This window comes from Leopardus geoffroyi, chromosome A1 (assembly GCF_018350155.1).
Source record: "Leopardus geoffroyi isolate Oge1 chromosome A1, O.geoffroyi_Oge1_pat1.0, whole genome shotgun sequence".
Lineage (NCBI taxonomy): Eukaryota > Metazoa > Chordata > Mammalia > Carnivora > Felidae > Leopardus > Leopardus geoffroyi.
Genome location: NC_059326.1, coordinates 142,434,932 through 142,446,988, shown reverse-complemented (window position 1 = coordinate 142,446,988; position 12,057 = coordinate 142,434,932). Strand labels below are relative to the sequence as shown.

Sequence of the window (12,057 nt, the reverse complement as noted above, 5' to 3'; positions counted from 1 at the left end):
CGCTGGGGGCCTCACTACAGGTTGACAGTAGCAGTAACAGACGGCCTTCTTTTCTTCCTGTCCTTAGAAAATTGCTTTGCAAACTAAGGTCTAGCCTGTCTTGGCAGTTTTGTCTGGAAGCCTGTCTGAAGAGGAGGTAGGAACGTGATGCCCAAAGACCCACTTGTTTTTCTGTAGAGGAGGAGCCGGCCTTTGGTTCTGATGTTTTCAGCCCAGGAAAAATGGCTTTCTTCCACAAAAATGGTGGGTGACCCACAAAAGACAAGAAACCTTGAGTCCATACCCTTGGCCAGCTGGTGGTGAAAGAGTGACAATTGTGTGGTTGATCTTGAGGGAAGGAGGCGATGCTCTAACAGCCAAGGAGAGACTGAAACAGCATGGAGACTTTCTTCACTTCCTCCACAGACTAAAGAGCTATGGTTCAGACTGGGCTCCCCCATTCCTGGCATCTCATAAAACGTGAGGTAGTCATCTTCAGCTCAAGTAAAGTATTATTTATTATATTCAGCAACTCCTAGTCTTTCTAAATTTGGGGGCTTGGCAGGATTATGGAGATGTTCGTCTTCCCACCTAAAGGATTTCCTTAAAATGTACATTTGCTATCATTATTTGATTCCAGGGCAATAGTCCAAAAATTACATAAGATATACAACTCTGTGGTTGGTCTAATCACAGTCAATGAATGTGGGTCACAAAGCAAGAGGGTGAGGACTTTACTCTTCTTGATGCATTTCATTCATGTTTTTTTTTTTTTTAGAACCTTCTAGATTTTAGGCACTGAAAATGCTGTAATAAGACATAGCTCCTATCCTCTTAGAGCTCATGTAGTTTAATTATTTGAGTTAAATCCAAACCACATGTTTAGGTTGACCACAGAGACTGAAAACTCCTATGCAGCAAGATCACACGGCTGGGAATCCAGGGTTGAATCTGAAAGCTCCATCCAGGTAGGGGTAGATATTACTAAAACAGCAGAGGGGTGTGGTGGGCATTGCATTGTGATAGCTCATGTGATACATCATGAGAGAACTGACACCGTGTGGTTGGCCTCACTGGGCTTGTCAGGGCTCTGTCTCCGGCCTGTGGTGGCGTCTTGGGTAGTCCAAGTAACTAACCACCAGTTTCTTTTCTTTTTTTTTCTTCCCCAAAGTTAAGTCATCCCCAGGTGACCCCATGATGAGCAGATGCTGGCATCTTCTAATCCTCTTGGGGCAACAAACTGGGAGGCTGCTAGCAAGAGAGGAGATGGGGTGCAGAGATGAGGATATCTTTTAAAGTTGTAGAAAACGGTACCTTCTCGGGTACCGTTCTAACAAGTTGAGCCATGGCAGAGGTTATCAGCCCTCTGAGTGACTTCCTCTTTCAGTGCTAGCTGTTTTCTTTGGTCGCTGGGGAGTATCATTCTCCCTGCTTTTCTTCCTCCCAGCTGGGCCAATCACTGCTCAACCAGGCACATGGGGAGATAGGCCAGTCAGAAGAAAAGCAAAGGCCCACTGGCCTAGTCCCTTTCTCTATCACCCCTCTCCCCAAACAGTAATGCTTTAGGGCAAGGTGATAGACCTCAGAGACAACTACGGGCTGACCTAACTTCAGAAACTACTTTTTTAATAGCGGCAGAGGAAGATCAGACCATTTTCTGGCATGGCTCTTATGTTAAACTCACTCCAGAGCACACTTCACCTGCCATTTGGTCTCTAGCTATAACCCACAACCAAGCTGAGTGCCCCTGGGTGGTATACTCCAAATTGAGGACCAGAAGAACCATTCCCAATATGCAGCAGACTTGGTAGGTCTTACTATATTCTTCTGCCTGTTGTCTGACGTGCCTGTTTAAGACTTTAATTCTGTCTCATTAGCTGGTATCATTAAGCCTATTTTGAAGGTCAGGGCTTAAGTTTGCTTCTAAACACTGGGATTCATAGACCTGCAACAGGACAGTGTGACAGGATAAACCAAAAACCAAGAGTCGTCATTTTCTTTCCTGCTGGCACATTTCATTCTTATTGACTGGTATCTGTCAAGTTTTTTTTAAATGGTTTTCACGGGATGCACCATGGTTTAGAGATATTTTATTACAGGCTTAACTATGTTCCCAGCACTATTCTGAGTCCTGGCTTCATAGTGCTTAACCACATAATACAGAAGTCCCTGCCCTCTTGGAGTTTAAACTCTAGGATGGAGATGGAAACAAAGTAATATAGTAGGTTGAACTACATTTTATGTCCATTTTTTTGGGGTCACAAATGGTCAAATATTCAAAGTTTCATATGATTCAAAGTAATATATTCTATGTTAGTAATCATAAATGCTAAGGAGAAATAAAGCAAGGACAGTGGGGAGATACAGGGTTGGAATTTTAAATAGATTGGAATGGAAGGCCACACTACCATGGTGGCATCTGTAGCCTAAAAGCCATCTGGAAGGAAGACACTGCTGGGAAGAGGAATAGCAAGTGCAAAGGCTCGAGCATGGCTGGATGTCCGTGAAAAAGCCCTCTGGCTGGTGAGGCTGGAGCAGAGAGCACAGGGTTACAAAGGCAGGCAGGGGTCAGTTTGAACAGGTAATAGGGAGCTGGATGACAGGGCCTTGAAGGCCAAAGACAGAAAGAGAAAGCTGGATTTTACTCTGAGATGGGGAACCCTAATGGATCTGTTTCTCACTTTTATTAACAAGCAAAAAAAATCTGTTAGAGTGGTGTTTCAGTGCTAAGGAATGCTTGTTAGGGCCCAGGCTGCTCATAAGATGCACTGGGCCTGAGAGCAGTGGAGTTAGGACATTGTAAGGTAGGGACTAAGCGTGGCAGTCACTGCAGAGGGCCACCTGAATCATTAAACTTTCTGGAATTCCTTTGGTAGTGAGCCTGTGTGTAAATACCAGAGAGAAGAAAAACGGGACTTTTTTTTTTTTTTGCTTACCCAAAGGCCCACTGTTTCCTTTCTCTCAATGAGATGTAGGTCTTGCATTTTCATGGCATTAACTGTGCTAGTAGCAACTCTGATGAGTGTTGGGAGGAGAGATCCCAAAAGCCAGGGCAAGGTACATGGTAGCCATTTCCCCCCTCTGAGAATCTGGTTAAGGCCCTCTTGTGTTTGTCTAGGCTGGCTGCCCTGGGTGGCAGCCTGTGGTTTCAGCACAGATGGCACCCACCGGGGCTTGCAGAAATACCAGGGTCCACTTTTTTTACCCTCCCACGTGGACTGCCCTGTGGGCTTATAAATATTCAAGCTGAGGCTTTGGACAAACTCATAAGCATGGCACCCTTCTATGTTAAGAAAAGCCTCCCTGCTGTCCTTATTCACAAATTGGCCAGTAGCTGCCACAGGATTTTAAGCTGGGCTGATGCACTTCTAGAACCTTAGCTGAGCTATTAGAAAGGGGAACAGCTAGAAGCACTAAGGAGCAGTGTTGGAGTGAATGTTTGTGACTGCTTGGTGAAGAGGGATCTGATATTAAAATAAAGACTGTATTATTTAATTATTTTGAAACTGCCTACTTCCCACAAGGATCTGAAATAGCCAAATTAAGGTATTTTTTATGTCCTAAAACCAACTCCATCCCTGTGTAAAGGCAAACTCTATGCTTTCTGTCTTGATCATATTAAAAAACATTACTTATGTGGCTTAAGCCCAATAATAAAATGATATACATAATTAATATTTAATCAGAGCCACAATTTAAATATGAACACTCGGGTCTTTTATAGGGACAAGCAGCTAATTAGGCTCCCTTGCCTAGAGCTTGACCATAGAGCCTCCATGCCAGAGAGTCTCTGAATCCTTGCAGAAGTCTCAGCCATGGTCCCTCACCATTTCCAGGGTGGTAACTTAGTACCTGTGGGTGGAGACTACCAAAGTTCCATGTTCCTTGGGTGAAGTTTCCTAGGGAATGAGATGGAGATTAATCAGGCTTTATCATAGGCCCTTTGAAATACAAAAGAATTTGCTCAGTAATTTTAGATCTCCCCAGCTGAGTAAAGTATGTTCCGATGGAGGAGAGTATATATATTCTTCCAAGGTTATTAAGTTGTAGCTTGGGTTCTCCCCTCCTCCCCACCCAATTACTACACCTTTCAAAATATACCCTCAAAATTGAACGGATTTGCTTATTCATAACTGGTGAACTTTAAACTGCTTTTACATAGGAGGGATCTGCCAAAGGCTTTCACCTATTGTCAGCTGTTAGTCTGTTCCAGTTTTGTTACTGCCATTACTATTAGGGACATGGAAAGTATTTTTGAGGTGCTTTTAACATTCACAACTATTTTATGAGTTAAGGATTAGCCATTTTTACAGGTGAGGAATCATAATCAGACAAAAGAGATTTTTTTCTAAGGGCACCAGTCTTAAATGGCAAAAGCTTGGGTTCAAACCTCTATCATACCCTGAACTCAGAGCTTGTAACTATTAACTGACCTACCTCTTAATTTAGTGAGTCTTTGCTAAGACCTTGCATATTCTAGAGTACCAACACATTCTTCACTGGCGGCCTGGCCTTATCCTTGGGGGAATTAGCTCCTTTCACTTATGCATCTGACTGTGGAGGGCATTTCTCTACCTACTTTCTAACACTCTGACCTATGGAGAAATAAAGGGTTGCAGGGTTGGAAAGACTTCATTTTTGAAGCACCCTTCTTCAGACAGTGAACAGAGGAACCAGTTCCCTCTATTCCATCCCTGCTAGAAAGTCCTCTAAGGCCTCCAGAGTAGAACAATGGAATTAATTAGGGAAGCAGGGATGGTCAGATCCAAAATCAGACATGAAATGCCATGCTTGGTGAGAAGATGTCATCATAGGATGAAGACAGAACTATGAAAGTTGTGATCTGTGGTTTGAAACACAGCCCTTGATCTTGTTCAAACCTAATACTACCACGGGTTCAGTCACGTTCTTTTTTGTGGGAAAGTTGCTGTAATGACTTGGAAGCTTTGGTGTGGTAAACCCAGAGAATTTCAGTAAAGGTAGGAAGACAGAATTTAGAACCAAGATTAAATGAGGAGGATAGAATTGCCACTGCAAGGTATCTGAAAAAGCTTTTGGGGGATATAAATTAGCAATCTTGATTATACAGGTGTCATTTTGCAGAGAAAACTTTTTTTCTCCTGCCACATAAAATAAAGCCATCCTCTTGCGGCATTCTTTCTACCGAGAAAGTTTCATTAGGTAAGATTTGGGGCCCTCTGTTGCCTTTGTCATTTCAGGTTCTGGACTTCCTTATGAGCAGCTTCTGGTGTGGGACTGGTAGCCAGGGCTAGAGGGGGACAGGCAATGCACTCTCTCTCTCCCACAGGGAGACCCCTGAAAGTGATGGTCTCCTTACACTTTGTCTCACTTGCTTTGCCTTAGTCCTCAACTCCTAGAGCTGGCAAGAGAACTCTCAGTTACACAGCAGTGAAGCCATAAGGAACAGAAAAATGGACATTTAATGATAGGGTGGTGGGGTCAGCAAAGTGGCAACAGAGCTTATTAGTGTCTACTCAGGGCCAAATTCATTTAAAAGCATTCTAAAAGAATTCAGACAAAACAATTCTGAAGTTTGTAGTGTGTTTTTTTTTTTTAATTAAAAAAAAATTTTTTTTAATGTTTGTTCATTTTCTGAGAGGCAGAAAGAGACAGAGCATGAGTGGGAAAGGGGCAGAGAGAGGGAGACACAGAATCCAAAGCAGGCTCTAGGCTCTGAGGTGTCAGTACAGAGCCCGCTGCAGGGCTCAAACTCACGAACTGCAAGATCAGGACCTGAGCCAAAGCCAGGCCCTCAACCAAAGCCAGGCCCTCAACCAACTGAGCCACCCAGGAGCCCCTGCGGTGTGTTTCTAAATGCTTATATAAGTATAGAAATCTCTGACTTGGGTATGCAGTCGGTTGTTGGTGAATGCCAACAAAAAGACTCCTCATAGGCTTTCAGGTTAAGATCTGGTCTCTTGCAATTTAACCATGGTTCTGTGTGAATTTCCTTAGAACAGGGGTTGGCATGGGGCGCCTGGGTGGCTCAGTCGGTTAAGCGTCCGACTTCAGCTCAGGTCACGATCTCACGGTCTGTGGGTTCGAGCCCCACATCGGGCTCTGGGCTGATGGCTCAGAGCCTGGAGCCTGCTTCCGATTCTGTGTCTCCTTCTCTCTCTGCCCCTCCGCCATTCATGCTCTGTCTCTCTCTGTCTCAAAAATAAATAAAAATGTTAAAAAAGAAAAAAAAAAAAAAACAGGGGTTGGCAAACTTTTCCTGCAAAATTCCAGATAGTAAATATTTTAGATCTTTCTCGCCCTAGGGTCTGTAGAAATTACTTACTCTGCTTTTCCAGCACCAAAGCAGCCACAGGCAAAGTCCATAAAATGAATGGTCACAGGGTATGTTCCAATAAAACTTTATTTATAGAACCAAGTCCGCATTTCACTTGTGGGCCTTAGTTTGCCAATGTCTGCCTTAGACCTATAGGAAAATGCTCAGTGCTATAAGAGCTTTGTGGGAAGAAAAAATAAGTTTGATTTGCTTTTCTAGAAATTACTGAGTTCACATTCCAGTACATATAAAAGAGGCTAAAAATATTTCTAAGAAAGGGATGAGATTTCTTGATCAGGTCGGATTAGTTGCGTAAAACAGTCCCTGACACTTGATACTGCAAAACAGATGCCATCGCCCAAAGCAGGGATATCAGTAACAATTACAACCTATCTGTACAGTTATTCACTTTATACCGTAAAGCCAGGGGAGGTTCTCACCTGTCTTCTCTTCTGCCCTGCAGGACTGTTCCTTATTCTGGGTTTGATACTCTACCCTGCTGGCTGGGGCTGCCAGAAGGCCATAGGCTACTGTGGACACTATGCATCGGCCTACAAACCCGGAGACTGCTCCTTGGGCTGGGCCTTTTACACCGCCATCGGAGGCACAGTCCTCACCTTCATCTGTGCTGTCTTCTCCGCACAAGCAGAAATTGCAACCTCCAGTGACAAAGTACAGGAAGAAATTGAAGAGGGGAAAAGCCTTATATGCCTCCTTTAGTTTGGAAGAGACACAAATGCCACTTTCTACCTATGTAACCTTGTGAAACAGCACCCCTCTGGTTTCATCATCTGAGTCAAGTGAAGAACTAGCCTTTATCTACCAAAGCCTACATTCCACAGCCTTGAGCCTTAACAGGACCAATGAGAGGCAACAGTCAGCTAAGTGATGGCACTCGAGGACCACAGTGCAAAATGTCAGAGATGGAATATAAAAATACTGCATGAAGCCTGACACAAGTTGACAAGTCTGTCTGACTCCATCTCCCCCAAGGCTCAACAAAGGATAATGATCTAAACCATTAAGGCCGCAGTTCTTCTGGTAACAGAGATTATGAGCTAGATTTTCAGGCTATTTTGAGATGTGTTTCTGCCACAAGGCTGCATGCCTGTGAGCATCTCTGCCTCAGAATGAGGTTTGGGGGTTGGTGTTTTTGTCTCCTCCTAGTTCTTCCAAGTTTTCTCAGAGACTAAAAATGAAGACTGCATGCTTACTGGGGATAGGGATGTGTGCTCAAGGGCATACAAGACACTGCCTCTTAATTAGCTGACCAAGGGGTGAGCAGGTCAGTGTGGAATGCTGTTATGGAACTTATTCTAGGCTGAATTCCAGAGTAAGGTAGATCTATTGAACTGTAATTCCAAGATTTTAGAAATTTGACTAAGGAAAGAATAAGGACTTGTATGATCATGAGAATAAAGAAGAAAATCCTGCTAGTGAAGACAAACTCATTCCACTTCCCAGCAGTCAGGCTAGCACCAGTACTGGCCCAGTCTCCTCTTCCAATGGAGATCACATGTTTTTCTCCTAGGGTTAGGATTGAGCTTTGACTGCCAAAGGAAACCTCACCCTGTTTCCTCATTCCAGGAACAGAGATCTCTAGGCCAGCTGTGGCTCATTCAGATGTACAGTGGGAGAACTTGCCAGAATCTCAGCACTTGTGGGGAGACCTCTTCCCACTGGTAACCATGTGGTAGTCAGCTGTATTTCCAACCCCAGCAGCAACTGAATGACATTCTTTGCAGGAAAAAAGGAGCTAGTCATCTAAGTCAAGTTTCTCCAGTTACTGGTATTGATCCTGAAAGCAGACTAAAATAACATTAAAATTACTGCAATGGGTAATTTGCATCAAAGGCTTCATACCCAAAAATGCACAGAGTAGAAAGTTAATACAAAAATGAGAGCGAAACCCAGCTTAAAGCACCTGCCTGTAACTGTTTACAAAAATAATGGAACACCACTATTAAAAAGGATTCAGGAGACTTTAATCTAGTTTCTGTAAGTTGCCAATAAAATGGATTGAGAAAAATGGTATTAGCCATCACTTTAAATTTACTTTGGAATGATCTCAGTGGCAAGAACCCAGTTGGGTATTGCCCGAAGCTTCAGAACTGCAGAATGATTCAGAAATTTAAGCAAGTGGAGTTGGACCTGTGAGATTTCTGGAAGAATTAAAAGGATAGGTCTATTTGGGCTTATGAATCTGCTCACGTGACAGCTTGCTTTGTTTTGAAAGCTTAACAAATAATTTACTCTGCACCTGCTCTGTGTAAGGTATTGTATTCTAAGTGCCATCAGGCATAGAACCCTGATTCAGATTTTACGACCTTGCCCCAGTGAATCATCTTCAGGCTGACTCTAAAACCATGCCTTGGTGCAAAACAAATAACTGCTTTATACGTAGATGGAATGGAGTGAATGAAGTTTGATTCCCTTCTGGCCTCTGGTCTATACCACAAATCATCCTGTCACACAAATTAAAAGCTAAGGGCAGGAGGGGTGGTGGTGTAGAACCCGGCCTTAATGAGTTCACCAGTGTTCGACCAAAGTTCAAAATAATCAAGATGTAGTCCTAGGACTTCTTTTGAAAAGAGAAGGGGTAAATAGGTATCCTCATAGCAGCCCTCGGTACAGCCTCAGGAAACAATCCTATCGAACACCACACAGAAATAGGTTACAGCAGCCAATGGACAGGGCTTCTGTCCCTGACTGTGCATTTATATGCTCTCACCAAGCCTCAATGCCCATAGTAGCTACTTTTTAAACCTGAGCAGTAATTTTCATTAAAAAAAAAAAAATTCCTTTTATCAGAAGATTCACTCTATTTTTTGCTGTAAAAAATAGAGAACCCATTTCCTAATTCCGTAACACTAATTTTATACTCTAACTTTCCTTCTTACAGACAAGTTCAAGTCCTGAGCCCTGACACTCCTCTGAGCATGTCCATCATCTTTACTGTCTGATTGCTCTTCGGCTTAGGTGGTGATGTATCTCTGGAACACCCTGATAACAGTAGTCACAAGTGTAGACCTTACTTGGCCAGTGTTCTACTCCATCAGTCTGAATGCTACAGAAAACAAAGCACATGCACACACACATAACCCCAAACCACTAAAAACTACTTAAATGCTGACTTAGTAATCAGAGATGGAATTTCTCTAGCAGAGACAGAGTAAGAAGTAATGTTGGGCCTTTTAAACCTTCAGTCCATTAGCTAGGCTTTGGGGAAAATGGACCATTAAAATCATGCTAGTCTACACCAAAACTGTACAGCTGTTTAAAAACCACTGAATATGAGGAATGTGTTGACCCACACTTTGGTAATTAATATCAATCACCTCATCACCTCAGTCTCAAAGTCTAATACACCTGGACCATTACTACTACCAGAAAAGTCTTATTTATTTTTGCCTGCATCTGCGCTTAAAGTTTTGTGATGGGCTGGGCTTCTCAATGAACTCCAAGAAGGCAGAAATATCTGCCTTGGATTCTGTGGATTTTTTTAAACCTGTGTGCTAATTCAACAATGTTACATTCATTGTGTAAGGGTTTTTGTATAGTTTTCAAACCTCTGTGGTGTAACGATCTTTGTTAAACATGTAAAGTGCCATAGTCTTTTTTTATGTGTAGCATATTTAAAAAATATATATGTATATTATACATACACAAGTCTGTGTGAAAGATGTGCAATAACAAAGGTGTATGTATGTTTTGTTTTTTTTTTTGGAAACTGGACAGGAGTCAGAACAGGGATTGTTTCTGTTTTGGCAAAGGAGAGATAAACATTTTTTGCCTTCATGGCCTAGTCATTAACCCGTAACAATTTAAATGCTACACAAACCGATGTGAAGACAAGACTGGTATGGAATCATTTATTCCTGGGTCTAAATTAAAATAATCACTAGATTTACATGAAAATTAAGCCAGCACCAGGCCCAGTGAATGCTAGTCTTTCATGTGAAATGTGAAGCTGCCATGTTGCCTTTTCTGTTAGTGTGATAACTAGTAGCTGGTACATAATCACTAAGGAGCTATTTCTTAACACGCTTTGATAGACCACGTTAATGCTAGACCACTATTTAAGGGCTGCTCTCACACCTTTGTAGCCATAAGAGTCTGGCTTAGAACAGACATCTCTGTGCAATAACATGTGGCCACTAGAAATCCCTGGCCTGTATTTGTACTGGGGCAGCAATGACTCCCAAGGGCCAAAAGAGTTAAAGGCATGACTGGGATTTCTTCTGAGACTGTGGTGAAACTCCTTCCAAGGCTGGGGGTTCATTAGGTGCTTTGGAGGAACTCAGCATCACTTGATATTCAGTAGCCACTTGAGCCAAATAGAAAATTGTATTTACCGCTAATGGACTCAATTTGAGCCTTCAAATTTGTGATTATCCTATTGTATTGTAAACTAATACATTGTCTGTCTAGCATTGATTAGGTTCTTGTGCATATGTATTTCACAGTGCCCTCCCCTCCCCAGATCTTAATTAAACCAGATTTTGGAAACTCATCCTGATTCTTTTCAAGTTTAAGTCTATTGGTTTCAATGGGATATATACAAGTTTCTCAAGAAAACATCTACCAGTCAAATTTTATGATAAACCCTAATTTATATGTAATATTAACAATAGGAAAAAATATTCAGGTACTTTATTCCATTCACTAGTAACATATATCCCTACCTTAGGTTAGCTTTAACTTTAATATTAAGTACACATTTCTTCCTTGGAGAAGCATCAATATAAATGGGGGGGGGGACCTCTCAAATACTATACAAATATCTTAAATTTTATAGTAAATTTAAGAAATATGAAAATGCTTCTAAGTATTACAAAGGCTTTACAAAGAAATATGTGTAATAATGACAAGGAAGAAAGTCAGATGAAGGGCACCGTCTCTTCCAATATGAAAAGCCAGTTGTGGAACAGTTCCACATCCACATTTCTTGAAGGTAATCCTGCCCATAACAAGCCTTATCAAGAAGGAGAATTCTAATTTATTAATTGAAAGATGACACAACCTATTTCATAAACTCTGATTCAACTCTCCATATCCCATGAAGCACTTATCTGACAGAATAAACAAAAATGGCTATTTCTTTTCTGATTGAGGACCCATAACAGCTGAAACAACATTTATGCTTTGCCTTCTAAACATACCTGAAACCTGCTAGGTTTCTGACAGAAGTAAAAATTAAAAGCTGACAAAATTATTCGAATCACTCAAGAAAAAATATTCCAAACAAGTTATCTAAATACCTCAAGCAAAATTGGAAATTTTTGGTTGCTTTTTCAACTATCACATCTTTAATCCAAAAGAGAAAGGACCCTGACTTTACATGCCAGCAGAGGCTGGAGAATCCTCATAATTGCTTCCCATTTCATCCTTAGTTTTTACCTAGCAATTCTGCTACTGGATCAGCTTCTCATGATTGATCTCTCTGAACACTACATTCAGCTTACTCCTAGCTCTCCTTAAAGTCTTTGCTTAACATTAAAACTACTTAAGAACAGTCATGACTATCTTGGACATTTATTTTTAAGTGGGTGTTTTCAGGAATTTCCAATAATTCACCATCTTTTCAACTCTGCAACACTAAAGGATAAAAACAACATCAAAGCAAACTTTTAGCCTCCTCTTCAAAGCAGCAAGAACCAGTAACTGTCTTTATTTCAGAGTCCATGTCAGCTGCTTAATCATTTGGCTGGGGCCATGCAATTGCTGTCCCTACTACTATCTTCTTCCTTGCAGCTTCTTCCTCACCACATAGAGTTCTACAA

The 12,057-nt window shown here is 41.7% G+C and overlaps 1 protein-coding gene across 5 annotated transcripts in view; it reads left to right on the top strand.

Annotated features, from left to right (window-relative positions):
- Window positions 1–10,787, top strand: part of LHFPL2 (LHFPL tetraspan subfamily member 2) — a 166,793-nt gene extending 156,006 nt beyond the window's left edge. For all 5 annotated transcript variants that reach the window (XM_045496457.1, XM_045496467.1, XM_045496430.1 and 2 more), the window contains one exon: window positions 6,738–10,787. In XM_045496457.1, the coding sequence (XP_045352413.1) occupies window positions 6,738–6,994 (257 nt within the window). In that variant the 3' untranslated portion in view covers window positions 6,995–10,787. The remainder of the gene's footprint in view (window positions 1–6,737) is intronic.
- Window positions 10,788–12,057: the final 1,270 nt, after the last annotated feature.